General features: G+C 30.0%; 1 protein-coding gene and 1 long non-coding RNA gene across 3 annotated transcripts in view; both read right to left on the reverse strand.

Moving 5' to 3' along the window:
- Nucleotides 1–8,527, reverse strand: part of LOC105425142 (uncharacterized) — a 9,449-nt gene extending 922 nt beyond the window's left edge. The window contains exons 1-12 of one of the 2 annotated variants that reach the window (XM_011635750.2): nt 8,414–8,527; nt 8,138–8,323; nt 7,903–7,982; nt 7,581–7,736; nt 6,637–6,962; nt 6,361–6,550; nt 5,737–5,894; nt 3,091–3,374; nt 2,795–3,020; nt 2,412–2,616; nt 1,715–2,281; nt 1–1,641 (exon numbers count right to left, since the gene is read on the reverse strand). The exon at nt 1–1,641 is cut by the window's left edge and continues 922 nt beyond it. In XM_011635750.2, coding sequence (XP_011634052.2) covers nt 1–1,641; nt 1,715–2,281; nt 2,412–2,616; nt 2,795–3,020; nt 3,091–3,374; nt 5,737–5,894; nt 6,361–6,550; nt 6,637–6,962; nt 7,581–7,736; nt 7,903–7,924 — 3,775 coding nt within the window. In that variant the 5' untranslated portion in view covers nt 7,925–7,982; nt 8,138–8,323; nt 8,414–8,527. Of the gene's footprint in view, nt 1,642–1,714; nt 2,282–2,411; nt 2,617–2,794; nt 3,021–3,090; nt 3,375–5,736; nt 5,895–6,360; nt 6,551–6,636; nt 6,963–7,580; nt 7,737–7,902; nt 7,983–8,137 lie in introns of both variants that reach the window. The other variant, XM_089073718.1, reaches the window with a different exon arrangement.
- A 7,413-nt stretch (nt 8,528–15,940) lies between these two features.
- Nucleotides 15,941–17,967, reverse strand: LOC112552476 (uncharacterized). Its single transcript, XR_016138589.1, has 2 exons — nt 17,239–17,967; nt 15,941–16,611 (listed from the first exon to the last, which is right to left on the reverse strand). It is a non-coding gene; the product is annotated as an uncharacterized LOC112552476 (long non-coding RNA).
- Nucleotides 17,968–25,805: the final 7,838 nt, after the last annotated feature.

Here is a 25,805-nt window from a genome sequence, read left to right on the forward strand (position 1 = left end):
CACCCAAGCTTTCGTTGCCTCGATTCCAATTTTCGCCGCTAGTTCCCGATCTAGATGAACCAGCCCATCTATTATCCGAAGGTTGCCATAATTCTTTCATATTGGGCTTTGCGGTGGATTGTTTTGCATTCCATAAGTTTCCATGAGACGAAGAATCTCTGATATTCCAGGATGTGTCTTGATTAATTAACTTCCGATATCTATCATTATCAGATGAAGTCTGCCAGTTTTCACTTGTTGTTGATTGCCTCTCGTTACGCCAAACGTTTTCTGGTCTTTCGTTAACAGACCGTTGCCAAGTGCTGCTCTGTTCAATAGCTCCTCGACTTGGTATATCCCATTCGTCCGCAAATCTATTGGGTGGAGAGCCCTGGCGTCTCGGCGGGGATTGTTGTCGCCTTGGGGGTGATGCACCACGTATATGTGATACCCGATGTGGTGAAAAGCATCTCATGGGAGATGACTGATGGCGCGGTGGTATCATATCTCTTGATCTTGATGGAGACATCATTCTGCCAATAGGCGACATAGGTCTCCTTTCTGGAGATAGCTGTCTTATGGACGAATCGTATCCCATCGGTGACATTTGTCGTCTTGGCGGGGATAATTGTGGTCTCGACGGCGATATATGTCGTCGCACAGGCGACAATGGCCGATTTGAAGCTGACATAGATCGCCTTGGCGGAGACATTGCTCGGTTAAGCGGTGAAAATGAACGTCTAGGTGGAGACACATGATGTCTACCATCGGATGGAGATACCATTAATCTTACTGGCGACACTGGCCGTCTTTGAGAATATTCTCGATGCGAAGAGTCACGTGCTTGATACGATTTATTCGGTGAAAGATGTCTTCTAGGCGGCGAACATTGACGCCTTGGTGATGATAATAACGGACGTTTTGGTGAAAATCTATCCGACGGTGGTTCTCGATGTCTAAATGACAAATCCTGCTTTTTCATTGGAGAAGCAGGTTTCCTGACTGATCCTGTATTATTCCAACGATTTCTATTAAAACCTTTATTCCTATTCCAAGAATTATCTTGGTTTTGTTGTCTATTTCTGTTATCAAATGATTTTTGAGGCATATTGTCGGCTTTAAATTTTTTCGATACCGGCATTACATTATCTGGTTCAAGTGGTGCCAAGTTGTGATATTTTTTAAATTTTGATTTAGTATCATTGGTTTCTAAATATTCTTTATTTTGTGCCGTGATAACGATAGCCTGAGCACGGGTTTCTTGCACAAATCGACCTTTTAAAAGAGGATCATCATCGAGTTCTTTCTTTACTTGAATCTTTGGCTCAGGCTCAGGTGGCGCAATACGATCCCACACTGAACGTGGCAATTGAGTTTGAAGTTTATTGGTTTGATCAAGAACCAAACTTAATACATTTTTTAATTCCTTGGCGGTCGTTGCGTCAACCGTAGGAGATGGACCACTTAACTTTTCTTTAGCTGCTTCAAGAATTTCTCGGCTTTCATTTACTTTCTGTATTAGATCTGTGTCAATTCGATTATTTAATAATTTTTCTCTTAAATCAACTTGTTCTTTATTCTCTCTTGTTTTTTTCTCGAATAATGGATTGATGCGAAGTGCTGAGTTTTCATGAAACCAATTCTTTTTCTTAGCTGTAACATCTAGTTAACAAAAAAATTGATTAGGTGTATAGAATAATATTGTGTACTATTAGTTTTATATCGTTCAACTTACCCTGTTGTCCTGGTTTAAATCCAGGCTTTTCAATTTTCTTAGACACTTTTTTTATTTCTATTATATCAGGCGAATGGTCTTGCTTCAATTTTGTTTTACCTTTGTCTGGTGAACCTGAACTTGAACCTGAACCTGAACCACTTTTCACTGCTTTAGTTATCTTTTTCGAGAGTATCATTTTGGTTTTTTCTACAAGTTCAGGTTTCGCTAATGGATTTTTTCTTAATCGTGGATCAGCATCTTCAGTTTTATCATTATTGATTATTTTCTCTAAAGCCTTAGTATTAGCTAATGATTTGCTTTCTTCTTCCAACATCTTGATGAACCACGGTTGCGTGAGCCTATGCATGAGTCTACGTTCCATTAGAATAGCTACCTCAAAATGAGGTCCAGTAGGCAATGTATCGACGACACATGCTCGAATTGGCATGAACGGATGACCTAGCCCAGTTTCTATAGGCCGTGCAAGTTCTAATATTGCACGTACTGATTGTTTTGTCAACGTAGTGACCATTACGATACGTCGAAGAGAATTGATTTTTCTTAAGCACGTCATTACTTCAATAGCTAAAAGATATCATAACTTTAGAGTTTTATTATTACAAGATATGTCGTGGTCGAAATGCTAAATTAATGTTGTTGATTAAATCGCCAACAATATTAATATTAACGACTAACAAAAATCGATTTTGCATACCTCTACCCATATTGGTGCTCGCGTTGATTATACAATAAGTTACGCGATTTTTATTATGCAAATCACGCGCAGAATTTAGTTTATTTACAACTTCGGATGGAGATCCCATTATGAATGATGCGTTGTAAATGTTATTCAATTCGCACGTCATTTCAGCTTCTTCTATTTCCGAAGGTGAATCAATTCCTATCACTTCTCGACATTTCTGTTATAATGCAATGACAGTACATTACTCATTCTGCTAATTTGTGTAATATTGCGATTATGTACATACATAACGCGTGACATATTACGGTACTAGATATGTCAATTGTCCCATTTGGATCGCGTTTAATGCGCGTTTACTTACATATAAATTTTATGTAAGTTACGCAAGTACTTACAGATGCTAATGTAAGTCCAATTACACCGATTCCACAACCAACTTCAAGCACTGTAATTTTTTGCGTGGGTGCAAGCATATCCGCAACTGTTTTAGCTACGTTCCATGCACCGGCAGCATTACACCAAAAGTTTGTTTTTGGCGCAAGCTGCACTTTTAGATTACCCACGATTTCGTCTAGAGCTTCTGCTCCCACTAAGAATGTTGTAACAATTTTATCATCACGTCTGAAATAAATGTAATGATGTATGCAAATTTCTGTTGTTTGTTGCGTACTTTATCTTGTTGGGCTCTTACTTGTTTATTGATTTGCAATAAAGAGACTTGACATTACAATCTTTTCCCAGACCAAACTCATATGTCTGCTTCAACTGATCCATAGTATTGCGACTGATATTTTTTCCAGTTGCGAAAAGCATGAGCTCATCCTTACTATTGCAACGTACTAACAAATACAACCATTGTTGTTTCCTATCTTGTTCTGCATCTTTTTTTGTATCAACATCTATGGACATATTGTCCGATGGATCCTCAGAATCTTCATTTGAAGATATAGTTGTTTGAAGAAAATTTTCAAATATCTAATATGTCAATAATTAACAATTATAATTTCATATAATTTATATTTAATGTCAAGCTTTTTTGTAAATTAAGATTATTTATCTATATCACATACATATATATTTTTAATATTATTTGTAGACATGTGTATACATATATGTATGTACATATATATTAAGTATACAAACTATATAACTGTGTTTAAATGTAAAGATATCAAATCAATTATTTTTCTCTCTCTAGTGTTATATTTTCTCTTTCATCATTATTATTAATTTATCTCTTTACAAGTTTATATTTATAAATTAAAAAACTTGTACATCTATCCATATATGGATCTAGGTTCTTGGTCAAACATATTATCTGCAGTAGATATTAAGAATATATGCATACATTAGACAATCTCGTTGCTTTGTATAAATTTGTTTAAATTTATCACCAGTTTTGTATTTATTATTTATATCGTACGCTTATTTAAATCATACATTTCCCAAGTTAATTAAATATATAATTCTTTTTTCAGATGTTTGTAAACACATCTTCAAGAATCAGATATTTGTATCATATATACATATATATTCATACATGCTTACATATACACATATATGATACAAATAATTCAGATTATTAATGAGTATCATGGCCAGTATATCCAACAATCATATCTTCTCTCTTAAAAAAAATATTTTCTCTCTTTAAAAAGTATGTTTTCACTTAACATATTAGGAAGCGTATGGTATTTATCTTACGTTTTACAAATAACAATAACATCAAATAAATATTCCATATTTTTTAACATTTTATATTTATTTTTTATATATTTTATTTATTAATCAAATCATGTTGCATATTTTACACGACAGAAATTATTATGCTTTCAAATGCATTTTTTATTTACATTGCATTATTTAATGTGCACATTAAATTTACATATATTTTTTTCTGTATTTTCTTATTTTATGCATATTTCATACATATCAGTGTTATATGTATATTTTATCATTTATTGTCTTTTTTATTCTTATTTATTGTTCTGTCATTAACTTTGATGAATGCAATCTTCTATTGCAATTGGATTTCCAAAAATCTTTCCATTAATATATATATATATATATATGTATATATATATATATATATATATATATATATACATATATATATATCAATATATATATCTTTATGGGTCATTCCATGTTAAATCAACTATTCCTCTGTCTAAAATTTAACTAGTGTAATTTTTGTAAGATATTAAAATTTAGGTTAAAATTTTTAGTTTTCAAATATAATGTTTTGAAAAATATCAAATAATGACCTTGATTTGATTGATTAAATAAAGTAAATTAATTTTTTTTTATTACTTCCTTATTCAAATATCCATCATTTTTTACAAATGAAATATAAGTTACTTCTTTTGGAAAATAACTTACACAGTTTTAACCTCATATAAACAAAAAGCTTTTTATAAGAAAATCATTAAAAATTGATTGAAACTGATAAATGGTATTTTTGTATAGAATATGATTAATTTTATAGCATAGAAATGTTAAATGAAGAAGAGGAAAAAGCATTCTTAACATAACAATATTTTCTTCTTTTCATTAATAGATATCAAAAGTGGCAATTTTGTTCATTTTTCATCCAATTCAAATATTATATAACATTGATTTCGATTCATTGATTAAAATTCGGATTCAGCATGCAAAATTACAAAAGTAACTATTTGCTATTAACTATTTTTATTAAATGGGAAATAAGGAATGAAGAAAAAATTAACTTTTTTATTTAATCGATGAAATCAAGATCATTATTTGACATTTTTCAAAATCGCCACATGGCACTGACAACTAGAAGCTTTAATCTAAATTTTAATATCTTACAAGTTATACTTAGCTAAATATAATTTTAAATACAGGAGTGACCAATTTGATGTAAGATAACATGTATATACATATACATATGTACATATATACAAATTTATAGAGTATATAAACTCAATATATCGCCATCAAAAATATCTCTTTTTATAATGCACATATTTTATTATTTGTGACTCTTAAAATATGATCGTTTCCTTAATATCAGTAGCTTTCTTATACAGATTTTTTTTATTATATTAAATAGAATTTGGATTATAAAATAATTTCTTTAATAATTTCTTTATATTTTATATATAAATCTGATTATTGCTCATAATTATTTATATTTTACATCCAACCTTTGTAGGATGCAAAATGTTCATAAATACATGCGTAATTCAAGAGCTAAATATTTTCTAAATTAAGTTTAAATTGCATCCATAAATCGAAAATATAAATTAATCACATAAAGCTTTTTTTTGTTTAAAATTGTATATAGAAAAAAATAATTTTATAATAAATTTACCTTGACAGCATTTAACACAAAAGATGGAAACTCAGTTGTGTCATCAATATTAACATTCCCTATTCCCATTGGTTCAAGATACCAGAATGTTTTGAAATTTTTGTCAGAATCTGAGCTGCCCTCTTGTTTTATAGATTCGTATATATATTTTTTTTTGCCTATACACACCATGTTACTATATATTGTATTATGTATAAATATTTTTGTTTTATATTCATTGTGTTATTTATTATGTTATTTATAATATATTCTTTCGCAAAAAAATTTAATTATATTATAAAACAGAAATTATAAAATTAAAGATACATAAATAAAAAAATAAAAGTTATTATCTCTGCTTAAATAAAAATTTATATTTATCTTCCTATATAAATTATTCTACTACAATTATTCTACTACAATTCTCTAATGTATATAAATGGCAATATTAAAAAATGAATTATAAATCCTAAAGAAAGAAGACAAAAAATATATATGTATATAGAAAATCAAATGATCATCAAAAGAATAAACTTACCTGCTTTTTATAATGCATGATTTTTTTCAAAATATAATAAATATAAATATAAAACAAAAAAGTATATAAAAAAATTTATATACTTTATATATATTCTTTATACTTACATTGAAATTTCCACCGATTGGTATGTGGTTTTTTTAATGAACAACGTCGAACTGGATCTATTTTACATATAGGTGATCCTTCTATCTTCTCTATTCTTTGTAACCATCTTTCATAAGAAGGGTAAGAAACTGCTAACACTCGAGCTAACTTTGTCAATCTTTCTCTTAAAAGAGTGTCTTTTTCTACAAGCTGTAAAAATAAATTTTTTGTATAAAATAACCTGTTTGTTACGTAAATGTTTATATATTTAATTTAAAAAATATAAAATTGTACACCTTTCTTTCATACCACTTTTTCTCTACAAATTCTTCTTCGATTATTGTTACTTCATTTTCATTTTGCTCCTGTTCACTTTCTTTTGTAAAACTTTCATTAGTCTCCTTCATACATTGATCCACACCAAAGGTTTCAGGATCCAATTCAATACTTTCTATCACATCCAAATGATTCAGGACATCTTCATCTGTTACCTCCCTTTGTCCATCAAATTGATCAAAACTAATATCAGCGGTAAAATCTGTATCGTTGTTTGATCCTTTATCATATTCCATTTTTATTGGAATCAATTTGTTTGTATTCTTATCATGAGATTTTAAATTATCTGTAATATAATAAACAATCAATATTGTAAATAAGAAATACATATAAATTTATGTTTGCAAGACTGGAACTTAGGACTATTAATTATTAAAATATGGATTATCTAATAATTTGTAGAATATTATATGTAATATTCTACAAATACAAAAGTTTATTATTTGTTATTTCTAAGTTATTATCTTTATTATATTAATTATATTTGATTTTAGTTTTATAAAAAGAGGATAAGAAGAGAAAGCGCGTGCCATGACAAGGCCTGACCATAAACCAGTCATAAAAATCCACAATTATTTTGCGAAAAATATCACCTCAGCCAGGAATTGAACTTGGATTTCCTGCTTACAGGGCAGGCATCTTATCCTTTTGATCACAAAAGCATGTGATGATATTTATCACAATAATGTATTTAGACTAACACGAATAACAATTCAGTGATGTACACATATATAGAAAATAATATTCAGACCAAAATTATAAATAAAAATAACAGGTGATAAAAATAGCTATTAAAAGAAAATCATATATATTAATTTCATATTAGTACATATTAATTTATATACTAATTTCTTTTCTGATATTACTACTTATACTAATATCAGAATAATTTTCTATATCTTACCAGCGCTAGTTTTGGGATCCTGTTTAGTACCATCTGACTTTGAAGAAATTGTGATTTCTGCCTGTGAATCTTGTACAATTTCAGATGTTTCTGTTTCCATGCATTCATCTATTACCTCGTACTGCTCATCTTTATTTATCACTGTCTCAATATTCTCTATAAAATAATCAAATTACACATGACAAAAAAGAATATAAACGATTATCTCTAATCTATAAATAATTACACTAAAATATGAGAAAGAATGCCTCAATTGTTCGGTCTGAAATTGATTTGCAAAATATATAACTAACATCTGACGAACAGTTGCAGTTCTACTTACCTTTTAAAGACGAATCAGTCATGATTCCAATTCTTCCAGAAGTCAAACGAAATGATTATCCGCAATTTATCGTCTTCAAGCTGCAATATCAACACGCAACTATACATATGACGTAATACGGTGACTGGCAAGAGAAATCACCGAATAATTGATCGTGCCGTAGGAACAGCACGTTAACGATGGCTTAGCGAATACATCTTTTCAATTGTTTGATTGTTTACGAGTCAATTCTTACCGTTTAAGCTTCGAACGCAGGCATCGAAGCGAGATAAGATCAATTGGATTTCGCCTTGTCTCGGCTTTCGTTTCTGCGACGTTCTTTACACTTCCGAGCTCCTATTCCTCTTATACCGAACAGATATCGTGAAATATAAATGAACATATAGGTCTATTCTTCTATTGCGACACTATGTCTAGCCATCTGCATTAGAAACGAGACGAATATGCAAATGGAATGCTAGAAAGAGAAAGAAGAAGAAAAGATATCAAGGGTAATTAGAAAAGAACATACGATAACGATGGATAACAATGGATAACGACTATTCCCTAAATCACTAGATGTGACTGCGTTCTTACAAGGGTCGGAGCATACACTTCTCTTCATAAGTCTCGGTCCACAATAGGTATTTAAGCTTTAAGCCATAAGAAATTGACCAATCACAGTCGATTATTTTTCTCATATTCGATTATGATTGGCCAATTTCTTATTTCTTGAAGTTTAAATCATCTATTGTGGACTGGCACTAACGCATAATGCATTACGCATAAGAAAATGAACCAATTAGAATCTTTCATTTCTATTTTGAGGGTAGAAATGGAGGATTATGATTGGTTCATTTTCTAATGCGTTCTAATGCAGAAAATGTGTGTCCTGGCTCTTAGAGCCTATCCAGACAAATTTGCATAGCAGCATAACCATATGCATAAAGAAAATGACTTAATTGCATTTCTATAAAGACACATGTAAAATGCGATTGGACAATTTTTCTTATACATATTGTTATGCTGCTATGCAAGTTTATCTTGACCAGTCTCATCAATAAGTGCTTTCCATTTAATGACACAAGTCGACACAAGTCATTTTGTCCTTGTTAATCATTGAAAGCCAAGAAAGATAGAACGATACTTGTATCATTAAATGGAAAGCATCCAATTCCGGTTAATGTTATCGGCCTGTTAATTTGGCCAGCAGAATTGCCAATAGCAAGAAATCCAAAATCAATCTTGGTCTTGTACTTCCTAATCTATTCATGACAAAGAGAAAGTGTAAAGTGTGAATTATAACAAAATAAGTATTATGTAAATGTATGCTTTGAAATATAAATACAAGTGTTTACAACAAGAAATTAGATTAGAAATGATGAAGTTTTTATTTTTGCAGTTGGCAGTTCTCAAATTTAACCCGCTGTTTAACTTAAGAGTTAAACAGAGTACTGTTAGTAATAACTAACCAGAGTTGATGAGACTGGCCCTAGGTCCTTAAAGTGTAATCATAGTCATCGACAAAATATTATTAGTGTTGGTTCACAATAAGTGATTTAAGCTTTAAGACGTAAGAAATTGACCAATTATAATCGAATATGAAAAGAATAATCGACTATGATTGGTTAATTTCTTACGGCTTAAAGATTAAATACTTATTGTGGACCGACACTTAAAAACTGGTTCATGGTGTAAAGAAACAAGGTGTGCATTTGTGCATGAAAATGAAGATGGATCAATAAGGATAATGAAACAAGTAGCCAACTATATTAATATATCAGCCAATCAACGTTTTTCTCGCGATATTCAAAATATAGTATAAATAAGGAAAGAACAATTAATGAATTTGTGGCGGTTCCTCCGCTTACACAACTAATACCCAGCAAAGCATTACATTTACGAAAAAGTAACCATGGCCCACCTAGCGCAGTGGTAGCGCGCCAGTCTTGGACACCTGAGGACTTAGGTTTGAATCTCACCGCGGCCAATCTTTTTCGCCGTCACAATTTCAAGAGTGGACGACGCTCCTCACCAACGCTACAAATTTATTTAATTGAGAATTACTACTGACTTTGCGACTATTAACTACTGACTATTATGACTATTGATTATTGTGACTTTTATCATTAATAATTATTAAATTCTCTATTATCAAATCACATGTCACGTAGTCACAAATTTATTTATTTTACTATTATTTTCCAATATGGAAAGCGACTTGTTCCAACGCCATATCTACGCAAACCGGATCCAAATTGGGTCTATCTGATGAGGAGCACATCTTATCTCCTTATACCATGGGCTGGATGCACACAGGACATGGCTAGAGACACTACAATCAGAGATTGGCCACGATTCTGATTCGCCAATCAGAGACTCTGATCCGTCATGTTTTGGCTAAATCTTACGAAAAAAAAAGAAATATACACCATCTCACTCTAACCAATAGTGATATTTTTACTTTGCATGTGCATTGATTTAAGTGTATTAAACACGTGGAAAGCGATAATATATTATTAAATAATAGAGATACTAAAATTGCAAAATATAGTCATAAATTAATTAATTGTAATAAATCAATATAAAAAATTCATTTTTTTACTTAAATTTTATTTTATATTGTAATAAAGTTTGTTTATAATAATAATAAATATGTATAATAATTCTTTCTAAAAAAAGGCATGACATCGATACTTGCATCTTTCAAAATTTTCTCGAAGTTTATTGTTGATATTTTCCCGCGATAGGTTCTCTCGCTGCGCTAACTTTGTGAATAGCTATCATTGATTTCACAGAAGATCATTTTGACAATTGTGTGTCAAAAAATTAAAAATATTATAGTGTAACAGTAATATAATAGTAGTATAATATTATATTAATTCTTGCTCTTGTGTTGAAAAAGATAAATAACGAAAAAAAGATAAATAAAAAAGATAAATTAACAAATAGTAAATAAATTTAAAATCGTTAAAATTAAAAGAACTATATTAATAAATTGGTAATATAATTATGTAAAATAAAGTTTTATAAATATACACATTTTATTATCTTTAAAACGCTTATGTTTTTAAAGTATAATATTACAATTTAAGATTAATATAGTTAATGTATTTAAAAATAAGTGGGAATAGCCAAAAGATGGCGGATCAATCAAAAGTTGCTTTTTCGTGACCAGTGGACTACATGACCATGCACCTAAAACTCCCGCATTTGGAGTACACTACGTGATTCTTTATGCTAAAAGAAACAACTTTTTTCTTTAGCAAAATTGCGTGCGACGAGTAGTTTTTACAGTGGATCAGATTAAAAGTAACGAATGAGCGTGCGTAAGTGCGTAGCGATCAGGGCTGGCGCGCGTTCCTCAGACCGGCGCGATTTGGTACTTATTGTAGAGCTTCTGCCACCGCTCGTAAAAAAATAGATGAGATCAAGATGAACATAAAAATCCCATACCATTTTGTAATATCGCAATAATAATCGAGATATTAATTATTAAAAATCATCATATTAAGTCGGTCCACCGGCAAATGCAAGCGCGCGGTAAAATACTTCCGCCCGGCGATCGTTGATAAGCGCGTGAGGAATTGTTTACTTCAAACGCACGAGAGGAAGTTGAGACAAGGCGAAATCCAATTGATCTTATCTTGATTATTATTGCGATTATCACAAAATGGTATGGAACTTTTATGTTCATCTCGGTCCCATCTATTTTTTTATGAGCGGTGGCAGAAGTCTCGCAGAACATATATAAAAATATGTATATATAAAATAAACCTGTATATATAAAATAAACAAACTAACAGTAATTAATATAAATTAAATTTTTATGTTTTTCTTTATTTTAAAAATTACAGTGATGTAAAATTATTGTGAATAAGATATAAAAAAAATGTCATATAAAGCATCTGAAAAATGTTATAAATCATTATAAGACAATAAGATGTCTTAAAGGGATTCTAGACTGACGAGCGAACTCCGAAGAAAACGTGCACACATATGCACATCTAAACATAACATATAGATACATTTATGTGTACATATATACACTTATATATACATCTCTGTACACACATGATACACATATGAACAAATTTTTGTATTGCTTTTTTGCATTACATTAGATATTTAGCTTAATTCTAAGAACTCAATGTTGTTTCTTTGTAATTTTCTAGTCTTGCAATATCAGTTTTGTAGGTACAGACTGTAAAGTTTTTATATAAAACAAATATTGACGCGATTTGACAGCTATGGACGCCATTTTTAAAGTATCAAATGATAAAAAAGATAAATTTTGAAAATTTTTTTTCATTCTTGATACGAAATTCATATGCTAAACATATATTAATACATAAACTTTAACTGTGGGAAGGAATTTCCATTTAAAAAGTTAATAAAAAATGGGAGCAATACAAAAATTATTGCGTCGATAATACAGATAAGTCCAACATTTCCTTAAGGACTCTCCCACACTGAACGCAACGAGCGATGAGCGATGAGCGATATTCAATGAGAGTTTTCAATGGGTTGCTTTTTCAAACATCATGAATGGACGTTTGAAAATATCTAAAATCGAAAAATAAGGCGTCTCAATAACATCTATAAAACAATTATAAGACATAAAAAATTAAAAAATAAGATGTCTATAAGACGTAGACTTTAAGAAACATTTTTCTATAATAATTTAAAAAAATCTAAAAGATGTTTTAAAATTTGTGAAATGTCTGTGAAACGTCATAAATATCAAAATATTCTCTGGGATTGTTTTTCTACTTATCAACGTTTTTGATTAAATCTTGCCATATGTGTTATTCAAATTGAAACGTAACTATTTACCACGTTTAACATAACGTTTATTTTGCAATTGATGAAAGTTTTTGTGCTGAAATTGAATTATATTTTTAAATTTAAAGGAATAATCTTTTTCTTTCTCTCTAAAATTTAAACATAAAAACTTCCAATAATCGCAAGATAAATATTCTGTTGAATATACAATCATTGGCTGTGCATAGAAAAAGTAGTTTACCAATTACTGTAAAATTTTTTAATATGATTGATTTATACATTTAGAATAAGTGGATTAAAAACAAGAACCAATCATAAAGAATCTTATAATAATTACTTTCTTTCTTGAATGCAGCCATTGATTGTGATCTGTTCAACATTTATAAATCTTCGAAGTGTTTGATTAATCAATCAGAACAATGAAATCTATGTTTCAAAATTCTAGTTTGCTAACCGTGACATTACAATCTATATTATAAAATTATTTTATTATAATTATATAGGAAAAAAAGAAATTTATAAGAATATTTTAGGAAGCAAAGCATATCGCTCAAAATTTATAATTCGTATAATAAATAATCAGAAATTGTTTATAGATTCTTAAAAGGATAATTTTACAACACAAACTACATCAAATTATACTTTAATTAATTAATTCTTTTCATTCAGTGAAGTAAGTCGACATAAGTATTATGTGTACTTGTTACTCGTTGAAAGCAAAAAGGATAGAATGACGTTTACGTCAACTTATGTTAAACGGAAAACATTCTATAACAAATAAATACATATATTTGCATAGAAAAGATAATTTTATCTGTTCAGGTTAATATTTTTTTTGAAGAATTCACGATATTAAATATTTCATGATTATAAAATATAAATTAAAATATTGTTTTATGCAATATTTGTGATGTATAGCAATATAACAATTTTATATATATAGATTAGGACTGTTAATATTATTTACAGATTTTTATTAATTAACTTTTTATTAATAATTACAAAGATTGTAAAATAATACAAATGAACTTTTCTACTCATATTAATTGCATTTTATTTATTTATGAAATAATTCGTAAATGATTATGAGATATATTTTGTATATTCTAAATGTAATTTGAAAATATATGAGAAATAATATACATATAAAGAAACATTATAAGAAAGTTTTTACTATATAATTTTCAATATATATAGAATTTTCAAACTTTATTTTATGCTGTTAAAATTATAAATAATTATAAACAATTATATACATATTATAAACAATTTTTGCAAATAAAAGAAGATTTTTAAATATTGTCAAATAACAGTTTTTAAAAACGCACAATTTTGAATTAATTTATTTAATTTCTTTTTTTAATTTTGATTAAATACATAAGAGAATAAATCTTATTTTAAAAAAATTTTGTTTTTCTAAAATTAACAATTTTTTATCTTAATTATTATTAATATTTTACAATTTAACAATTTGTAATAACATTATTTTATTCCAACACAAAATATTTATGGTTTACAATTTTCAACTTTTGAAAATATTTTGCATTTTTGTTTATTTAATTTGTTATTTGCAAATTTAAGAAAATATTCTAAACAATGATAATATGATCTCTTCTTGATCATTGTGTAATATCTCGAATCAATTTCCTGTACCTGTCGCGCATATTTTCTAAACTTTATTAAAAATGATAAAAATTGTATTTCAAACTGCACTCTCTTAGTATTCCTTCCGGGATACATCGAGATCTCGTGCAAAGGGTAGTTCGTTGCATTTCAGTTGAAGGGCGCTTATATCGCGAACAGAAGCGCATGGAGGGCGCAGACGCGCGTCTTATGGATTTTACCCCCTCGCATCGGGGGCGTTGGATATCGGGTAAAGTCCTGATGGCGACCCGATGAGAGCCGGGAGGGAGTAGGAGGAAAGGAGAGGGTGAAAGGAGAGCGTTTCGCGCTCTCGTGAAAGGGAGAAGGAGCGATGCGCGAACCAGCTGCGGAGGGAGGAGAAAGTGGAGAAGAAAGAGAGAGAGAAGAGACGAAGAAGGAAGAGGTAGTGGAAGAGGAAGAAGAGGAGGAGGAGGAGGAGGAGGAGGAAAGGGGTGGGGGACTACCACCGAAACGGCAGAAGCGACGGGTTGGGCTGGCCGTCTACAACGTGTGATCTGCCCGATGTCGCGGGGATGAACGAGTCCGCGCATATGCCGCCTGTATACGATCCGACGAAAAGGCTCTGACATGTGACCGGTCCGGAGTGTGTATTGTTCCAGGGTGCGTCCGTCCGTCCGTCCATCCGTCGGGCAGCGAATACTTGTACGAGGACCGTAGTTAACCACGTGACGATTTTGGTGAGTTTTTCTTTGCCTCTTGAAGAAATTCCGTATATCGAGAGGGAGGGGTGGATTTCCTAATGGTGGAACTTTGGACATCAAGGTGAACGAGATAGTACGATGTCTCATATGTCATGGATAGGAAGGAGCGGGGGAAGGCAATCAAAACGTTTATCAGTTACAATTATCAATTACTATTATATTTTATTTCATTGTGCATTTAATATAATCCTCGATCTTTTACAAAATTTATCAAAGTATAATACATTCGAAGATCAAAAAAAGAGGTTTAATCTAAACATTTTTTATTCGCTTCTCTTTAAAATCAATCTTTTCCTTAAAAATATTTATAATATTAAATTAAATATATATTTGAGACGAGATCTAAATGCGAAATCAGAGATTATTTAAAGACTAAAAAAATTAAAAGACTTTTATTCCTTAAGTTTTGTATAAATATTTCATAGAGTACAGGATATAGGCTAAAGATAATATAGATGACGTGCGCTGAAGAAATAAAATCTTATCTTTTAATTACTTAAAAATTTTTATTATACATTAATATACAAAAATATTTTACATATGTAAAAAAGTATTTTGTATATGTGTGCGTGCGTGCGTTCGTGCGCGCGTGCGATATGCGGTATACATGTATTTTTAAAAATGAAAGCAATTTAAAAATTGAAAAGGATTTGAAATGTGCTATCATATGTTAAAAATCTAAATCTTTTATGAAAATGGTAATAAAAATTTGATGAATATTTTAAATATGTCATATGAATTTCATAAGAAAACTTTTCATATATTTCTTTTTCTAATGAAAAATTAAAAGACAAGCGACTTTGGTTCCAACTATTTTTAAAGACGGAATGAATTTTGTAGCAATAAAAATTTCTAACCTTTTAAAATGATATGTTGTAAAATTTGAAATAGCATGTTAACCACATAAATTTCATTTTTATGTAAATATAAGTTTATTAAAGGATTATTTTTTATATTTAACAATTTCTTATTATTTCTTATTATAATTATTATTGTAAATCATCAAGTGCATGTAAGTTAAATTTATTTGGAAATCATTAATTAAATTATTCCATATCAATAAATTGATATAAAATATATTATTGAAAAATAATATATCAAAATTCTCTTTCTCTCTCTCTCTCTCTCTCTCTCTCTCTCTCTCTCTCTCCCTCATATGTGTATATATATTGAAAGAAATAAATAGTCACTGTCTGGATGAATTTTTACAAATAATTCTTTCAGTTTTTTTAATGCAATTTCTATCATTTTATATAAAATATAATGTATATGTTTCCGATTTTTATTTTTGAATTCAAAGAACAATGTTTTACGTACGTAATGCAGATGATTTAGATCACGGAAGTTTATTACCAATGGTCTCGTCGCATAGTTAAGGAACTAGTTTCGCTTATTTCGTAGCTTTACTCTCTATCGTTGTCGTAAAGTCTCAACGCGCAAATGTATTTCCTGGTATATCTTGCTTATACCCTCGTTTCTTTATTTCGCAACTCGACGCGCCATCAAGGATTGCAATCCCCTCGTGAGACTATAACGTCGTGAACTTTCTTACAAATACGTTGAACTTCATTTCTAGAAACTGCAAAATGTAGTGATTAACATATTTTATTACAAACCGTATCGTATATTGTTATTAGAAATTCCAAGATGATAATAAAAACAAACAATTTTAAAATATAAATCAATACAAGGAAAAGAATTTCGGTTATATTGATTAATTGTGTTAACTAAAATAAATTTCCATATAATCAAAAAGATATTAAGCATGTAAGCGTAGGGAAGAAGATGTATGTTAGAGAAAACTTAATGAATTTAATTAATACGCACATAAAGGAAAATATAGAAAATAATAAAAAATTCAAATAAAAAGAAGAGTTTTTTGACATTTATATCGCTATTCAACTTGAATCTTGAAAGAGTCTAAAAGTGATAAATCCAAGTTGGAATTAAATGTCAACTTTAAGTACACATATTATAAATTTATTAAAAAGATTAAAATATATATATATATATATATGTAAGGAGAATGCAAGAAAGAAGGGAGAGTTTTTGAACGCAAAGGATTTATCGCGCGTCATGATATCTAAGATTAATATTTGTCCTTACTATTGATACTTTAGAAAGAGAGAGCGAAACGGACCAAGTTACTTCACTCTTTCTAAATTGATAGTGATAACTTGATTTGAAATGCGCAGCCTATACTTACGCGCAACTTTCCGTTGTAAAATCCGACTGTATAATCTTCATCTTCATCTGTCCGGGGCGAATTTAGATGCACCATACAACGTTGCAAATACAACGAAGAAACATACGTCCCAACGTTAGCAGAAGAAACATTGATGTTTCACGCGAGAAGTTCAATGCTTACGATCGCGTGTCGTAGGCTGAATATACATATGTATGATGTATCTATATACATATGCACATACGTACGTATATATCGAATACATACCGAAGGCATATGGCGGCCTGACTCGATTACTTTGGCGCACTTGTCGTGGAGTTTGGATATAGAAGGCGATAGCGTCTCGCTATGTGGTTGAACACACGGTAGAAACGCAACATAGGGGAGAATCGAGGGGTATGAGCGTAAAGGTTGATTCACGCTCGGGGTATGATAGTATAGTTCTCTTTGCGATAAAGGCGATAAGCGGCACCGATGTGTAACAACTCTGAATTTATTCCGGATTTCTAAGCAAATTGTCCTCGCTGGAAAATTTCTTCTTTTGGAATATCAGAGAGAAGCATCAAACCAACTTGTGTTGTAGATTTATTGTGTGTCCCGCAGGTCGATATTTTCGCGCTTTAAATTCGCTGCTTTTAAACTTTTAGAAACACTAATACATTTTTTTAGATATTCTATAAAATTTTAATATTTAGGTAAAAATAATTAAAAATATTTCCGAAGTATTTCGAAGTATTTTAAAGCAGCGAATATATATAAAATTTCAACACATTGCGCTACTATTCAGTAGAATTTGTTTTACAGTTTTACTAGATGAACTTAGATCGTATGTCGACCGTATTTTTTACTATTTTGTTAAAATCTTGTTCGCAAGATTGTAAATGGAATATATTTGTAAAATGTTTGCATGAATGCGGCTTTGTTTTAATTTTCAATCTAAAAATTTTCGAAATAAAAATTTTTAAATAAACATAAGATAAACATAAAATTAATATTGCCGTATTTGCTCCATTTAAATTCCATCAAGTTCGTGTTTGGTCAACATTTGGCAACGAATACCACCGCATGAGCCGCATCAACGAGCAATTTGCAAACGTGAATGACACGCGAAACTCGCTTAAATCATCAGATGGTATGGTCAAAGGTTAATTTGCCGAAGCACAGGAGACGGAAATCGAGGAGCAATTAAATAGCAACCGGAGTATTCTATTAAATTATATCGTAAACAGTAAAGCGCATCAACAATCAATCGGTTTCCAAACATTCCAAATATTTCCTATAAGTATCCAAAATTAATTTGTAAATTTTTTACGTAATCAGCCAATCAGTTTATACTAATATTTGTATAAAAATACGAAGTACTAAATGCAATATAGTATTCGCATTTAATCTTTGCTATATTAAAATAGACGGAAATGATTTACACTTGTTTTGTTGAGTTTTATTTAAAATTGTATTAATATGTATTTTCAATCGAAAAAAATATTGAAAAACGTAGTGGCTTTTTAATTTCCCATGTATTTATTTTTGTATTCAGTCTTTGATGTAGTAAAAACTTAATAATTATCATATCATTTTTTCGGCAATTTATTTGTAATTACATGCATTTATTTATTGCATTTAAAATTAAAATATCAGATTTTAGATTTGTTCATCTATGCAATTTAATATTATATTCAAATATATCTTTTGTTTTATTATTATTATTTTGAGTTTATCTCATTTCTCGGTTTTTTTTACTATACTAACAATTTTGTAATTTTATAAATATATACAAATAAAAATTTTATTACAATATTTAAAATTATAGTTAATTTAAATAATGTAAATATCGTACTTATATAATCAGGACAAAAATAGATAAAATAGATAAATGTTATTAGTTGATTTAATGTAAAGAAAAAAATTATTTAAAATTTTTTGTGACAAATAGCTTGGTATTTTATAATTTGATCCCATTACGATTTCATGCGAATATCTAACTAGTATTAATGTTGCTATAATTTTTAAATGAAGATATATTTTAAATGTCTGAATGCAGAAAAAGTAGACAATTTAAGAAATATTTCAAAATCCAAAAGTAAAATACTAAAACTCACTTTTTTAAATATCTTTTAATTTTTAAGTATACAAATTGTATTTTTTTGTGGCAAGCAAATAAATGTATTTTAGATTTAATAAATACATTACAATTTCATAAAAAATATCTACTTTTAATTTTATATAAAAAATATTATTCATATCTAATTATTACATACTTATGCGTAATTAAAATTAAAGAAATAATAATATTGTTGAAAATATAGAGATGTTTTTTTATATTGAAAACGCAATTATTGTTGTCGTAAGATAAAAATTTTAATCATGATAAAGATTATTTGGAAAAGCTTTGTTAAGTAGTAATTTTTACGGTCAGTAAAATTTGGAGAGTGAGGCATTGAAGTTGGTATGATAATTCGCTTATATATACTCTACAGTTTGGCATAGTTTCTCATTTCTCTCTCTCTCTCTCTCTCTCTCTCTCTCTCTCTTTCTCTCTCCCCCTCTCTTCCTCCTTTGCTTCCTCAAGAGATAGCCTGGGAATAGATTCTGGTTTCTAGAACGTTGATTATATACTAGAAATAAACCACACATCCCCAAACACGATCGGCAAATCATATTTCGAATAGTCAGTAAATCTAAATGTAAGTAAACAAGAACAAAGCTTATTGAGATATACAACGATTGAAGGAAAACAATAATATCGAAAGAATATTTTCAAAAAAATTAACAAAATATATCGCTGTAAACAAAATTCCGAATCGTGATTATTAGGAAAGTAATCAGAATATAATGTGAGATTATATTACAGCAAGTTACACACTTTTAATAATTCTATACGTTAATCTACGTTATTCGAATCTTATTATTGTTTCTCCAAAGAAATGATTCTTTACAGCTATCTTTGATAACAACGTGTTGTATTTTAATAATCAACTCTTGCAGGAATTTTTTAGTTGCAACATTTTCCAAAAACACACATTTTTTATTATTTTTATTATTATTTCTATTATTATTTCTTTTTCTTTATTATTTTATTATTTCTTTTTATTTCTTTTATTATTTCTTTTTCTCTTTGCAATCAGCTTATATATTATCGCTTGTATATTTGGTTAAGCTATCGCCACTTGTACCTGATCGTGCGGAAAAATGTGCATTGTTGATTAAATTAAAGTACAAAAAAGAAAAGTGTACATTTTTTTTGTTGCAACAAGAAAATGTAAAAAAAAAAATCGAAGTTAAAAGGCGGCAATCGGGCCGAATCACCCCTTGCCATAAAAAGTACGTCATTTTCCTTAAACTGAGCGCCAAATTTCTCTTTTTCGCGATTGTTCGAGAATGATATAATTGAATTCCATTCGTGGCGGCCGATCTGGGTTATCTGACGATCGCGACAATTATGTTACGGACGTCCGCAATGACCTGGATCATGGTTGAATCGTTCGGAATAGTTCCAGGATATTTGGCGGAATGAATATCGCGCGTTACCTGAGATGATAACACGCGAATGTATGCAAGGTGTGAACGAATGGGAGAATGGGGCGTTCTCATTCATTTCGGATTAAAGTACGCAAAGTACAAATACATAATATGTACATAAGAGGTAAATCAGTGTGGCGCGAAGTGCGTGCGAAAAATCATAGTTGAAAAGAGAGCAAGATTTACGATGCTGCGGTCTACCGCATAGACTTATTCGTGTCGTCGTTGATGAAGGTGACGAGACCACGCATTACGAGGTGATTTAAATAATTGTATGTCAGCACCCGTTCGCTGACAGCCGTCGCGCGTTGCGTGGCGTGCCGTAGATTTATTACCCGCATGCATTGTATATACACGGGATGACGATAATTCCAAGTCGACGAGTATTGTTGTTTATGATCGATCGGTTTATTGGTTTTTGTCAATTACTCTCGTTATCGTCGAGCATTTGAAGAGAGCGACTTGAGAAAGAGAGAGGGGGGGAGAGAGAGAGGAGAGAGAGAGAGAGAGAGAGAGAGAGAGAGAGAGAGAGAGAGAGAGAGAGAGAGAGAGAGAGAGAGAGAGAGACGGCATAAGAAACAACGAGTTCTATCTCTTCGCTGATACGATCGATCTATTCGTATAGTTTTATCTACTAAGGATCATTTGGTCAGCAACGTGGCGTCGAAATCCGTCGATGATTACCCTCCTCCCGGACTTGGCACGTTTATTATGCGCAATGTGTTTTGTCGGATGCGAGTGACAATGTACGCGCGTGCCGTGACGGGCCTGAAAGTAATTTAGCGTGTCACTAAACTACCGGCCGGAAGCAGCAACGGCAATATTTATTTAACAATGCAGAATTTATCAGCGACTGCGCGCGACGCGTCACACTCGTCGGTTTCGTCCGTTTTTCTCCCATTTTTTACGAACGCAATTATGCGCGAAAAAATATCTCTTCTACGCTATTTTACGGCGGCGGGACTCTTCAAACGTCATCTGGTATTCCTGATTGACGATTACGAGATAACGTGCGTGAACGCCCACACGTCGGCGTTATTATTCGACAACTCAACGACTTCGTTCGCTGACCGTGTTGGTTGTCACGTTGGTAAACACGTTTCTGAAATTACTTAATTATCGCCTCATCGACATCACGCGATCATACATAAAACGCAAATCATAATTATTTCGGTCTAATAATATATTTTTTCATCGACAAGTATGTTTTTTTGTTAATTGTTTCTCTTTTAAAATTCTTTTATAATTCTATTGAACGTTTCATTTAATTGTGAAAATATATAATTTTTTAACTAGTTAACATTTTTTTAATTATTAACATGCAATTTTGCAAGGAGATCCTTTTGATAAAAAAAAATCTCTTTTTACGGATTTTGCTAAATTTAATCTAAATTAAATAATGCAAGTAACATAATGGCGGTTTTTTTCATTACTTTATATCATCAATTTTTCATATATATATATATATATATATATTTAAAGATCGATTAGCACCGACTGTTGCCGTATACCTACATTTATTCCTTATTAATAGACAATTTTATTTTATTTTAATTTTAATATACCAGTTCTTTTTTCTCGTTAAACTTAGTAAAATGTCATACAATTTACGTATATACAGTAAAAAATTTTATTAAAGTAAGCTTTTATTAAAGTAATTTTTGAAACAGTAATTATACGACTAAATTTTCTTTTTTCTCCATGTAGCATTACCATAGTAATTAATTCTGACAGAAAAATTTTATAGAATAAAGTTTTAAGTTCATTTCCGATCTTACCGTAGATATTCTCAGCGAATTTTCAGGTTTTATCTTTTTCATCTGCTCATCTTTAAACTCTTATCACAGAAGGTTTATCGCAAATATATGATAACATATAATAATCTGATTGTTTGATTTCTAAGAGTTTTTTATTTCTATTTCTAAGAAAATTCAATTCGATCCAATCCGAGCATGGATTTTCGGTAGAATTAAATTGGTCGCAACTATTTTCAAAACAAAATTATACTATTCTGTGAGACATAAATTGATAAAATAGTACAATTTCAAACATGTGAGTGCGTATATCCGACTGATTTCACGGCCATTGCGTTATCGACCCGCATCGGTGACGCGAAAGTCGCAATTGAAGACACTTTCAACATTAGGCAAGTCGTCCATCGTTTATGATAAATATATATCTGCGACGATAGATATGTCTTCACACGTGCACAAGTGTAATCAGTTCCTGCATCAGTGTGTGGGCGTTGATATATACATATCAATATATATATATATATATATATATATATCATATCAAGATCGTAGAGAGTACAAATGAAATAAAAGAAATGACGTATGTATCTCGGAATCAGGCTGAACCTTCGAATTCAACATCGCGTGAGATGCACTCGTAAAATATTCCACGGAAAAATCGTGGCAGGACCGATTTGTCAGAGAGGTGTGCGTTACGTCAAAGATCGAGAACGATATGCCTCGATGAACACATGATGTTATATTTATCACGTAATGCATACGTAAACCGTTATATATTCTTATTCATTGATGTTCAACCGAGAACGTAATAGCGAGACAATAGAAAATTATATATGTTCTAAGAGAAGAGAAAGAATCAATGATGCGAATAATTGATATAAATAGATATAAAAGAACAATATAAAATGACGACATAATTATCTATAAATGTCATTCTATAACCCTATAACCCTATATTTCCAGGAAACGCATAAATTATTCAATGAAAGTAAGCAAGCCGCTTAATTTAAATAACAGTTACGTAGATAGTATTATAATGACACGGTATGAAATAACATGTAAAAGGAAGAAAGAATGTAAATATTTTCATTAAATTTATTTATCCGTTATGTTGACACTATTCTAATAGGCTAAATATTAAAATTGACACGTTTACCTTATAAAGTTAAGTAAAGAGCAAAATAAACTCGTAAAGTATCGATCGCGTCGTATTATTCGCTGACAATATTCCTTTTCAGAATTTTCCTTGCAGAAATAATCATGACATTAGACGCGAAAAATCTTTGAAATAACGCTTGAGATAACAATCAATCTTCATCACATCGAATCGATATTAATTCAAGCCGAATTAATGAGAGCGCTAAAGCTCTCACGTTTCATTAGATCTTAAAGTCGAAGACTCTTATCGTCGTTGTCGAGAATATGCCAAAGCTCGATTATCAAGCCGGCATGACGATGACGTCAAATTTTATTTTAGGGAATTCTTATGAGCTTTTATTACCGTAGCCATTAAGCACGGAAAAAAGATTTAGTCATGTAATAACTGACGACTAATTTAAAAAAGACTAATTATCGATATTAATACATTCGTTATTATCATTGCTTTACCAATCAATATATTAGTTGAATGGACATCATTTAAATAGGACATCAATAAATTCGATAAAATCAAAAAGACATATCTATTCGCTAGATACATAAAATCGATCGGTTGCATTTTATATTGCATACACCGATTAAACTCTCTCGAGTTTCAACGTAGAAATAACTCGGCAATGTTAAATGCAAACAGAGGGTAAAACAAATGATCGTTCAATTTCGATTATTTTCAGACAAAATTTTGAAAAATTATATAAAATACAATACTTTTATAATTTTCATGTGTCATTTAGAAATTTATCGCGACTGTTAACTTTAATATTATACAAAGAATTAATTTGTCGCGCGCTTCAATCAGCAAGTTATCATTGTTTATCGCGCGCTTCAATCAGCAAGTTATCATTGTTTATCGCGCGCTTCAATCAGCAAGTTATTATTGTCATCAAGATTTTGATATTGATATCGTCGTATTTAAGTTCACAAAGAATGCACAATCATCTTTCTTTCTTATTGTTAAATGTTAATATCTGACAAATTACAAGAATACAAGAACAATTTACAAAAATAATAAACAAAATTAAAGATTAAGCTCGATTAATTCAAGGATCTTAAAATAAAATGAGGATCAAAAAACGAGCGAAAAATAAAGACCGAAAAACTATGATTTATTTAGAACATGAAATCAATGATCAAGATAAGATACGTTTAACACTTAATTTTAGTCACCATTAAACACTTAATACACTTCAGACATATATGAAGTAATATGCGGACGTATCATTAAAAAAAAGTATATATATATTTTTTTTTTTTTTTTAATGATACGTCCCCCCCTTGGTATAAACATATATGTATATCTGTATATATGTAATAATATATACGTATATATTATTACATATATATATAGATATACATATATGTAAAATACTTTTTTGTAATAAATATGACAAATAACAAATATGACAATAATAAGTCTAAACGAATATAGGTTTTTAAAAATAACGATAAAATATGTACATATTTATCGGTTAATATTGATCCGAATTATTTTTGCGTCCATTATTAAGGTCTTAGAGATCGATGTTATTCCTCAGTCAGAAGCGAGAATATGTCGAGTCAAAAACTAAAATCGTATGTTATCAAAGAAATGTAGCAAAAAATGTAGCAAAGTCTAGTTAGTCAAATTGATGTGAATCTAAATTGTAACAAATAAAAGTAAAAGTAAAAATAAAGTGCATCAAGAATAAACTGAGAAATGATCAAAATATATGGCTCAAGAGGATTAAATATTAATCGAAACATATCTTGATTAATTTCATGTTCTAAATAAATTATATTTTCCATCCTTCACTTGTTTTTTGGCTTTCATTTTATTTTAAGTTTCTATGATAATGTGGACACATTTTAGATTATATAGTTTTTTATTAAGGCATCATTTTAATTTATAAATCATTTTTTGATTAAATTATGAAAGAATTTCGCTCCATTTGGAACCTTATTTAAGGAGATGATCACATTGCCTGAATTTTGGTAATTTTTTGATAATTACTTTTGGTAACTTATTTTTGGTAATTTTTTTTTAACCGAATGAATATACTAAAGTAAAATTTTAAGCAATATTTATATATAATATGGAGAATAGAAAAATATTTTTTTTTACTCTAAAATTATTGATACAAATAAATACATATAACACATAGCGAAAGTATAGTCCGT

Source organism: Pogonomyrmex barbatus, unplaced genomic scaffold (genome assembly GCF_055798465.1).
Source record: "Pogonomyrmex barbatus isolate J1 unplaced genomic scaffold, ASM5579846v1 scaffold15, whole genome shotgun sequence".
Taxonomy (NCBI): domain Eukaryota; kingdom Metazoa; phylum Arthropoda; class Insecta; order Hymenoptera; family Formicidae; genus Pogonomyrmex; species Pogonomyrmex barbatus.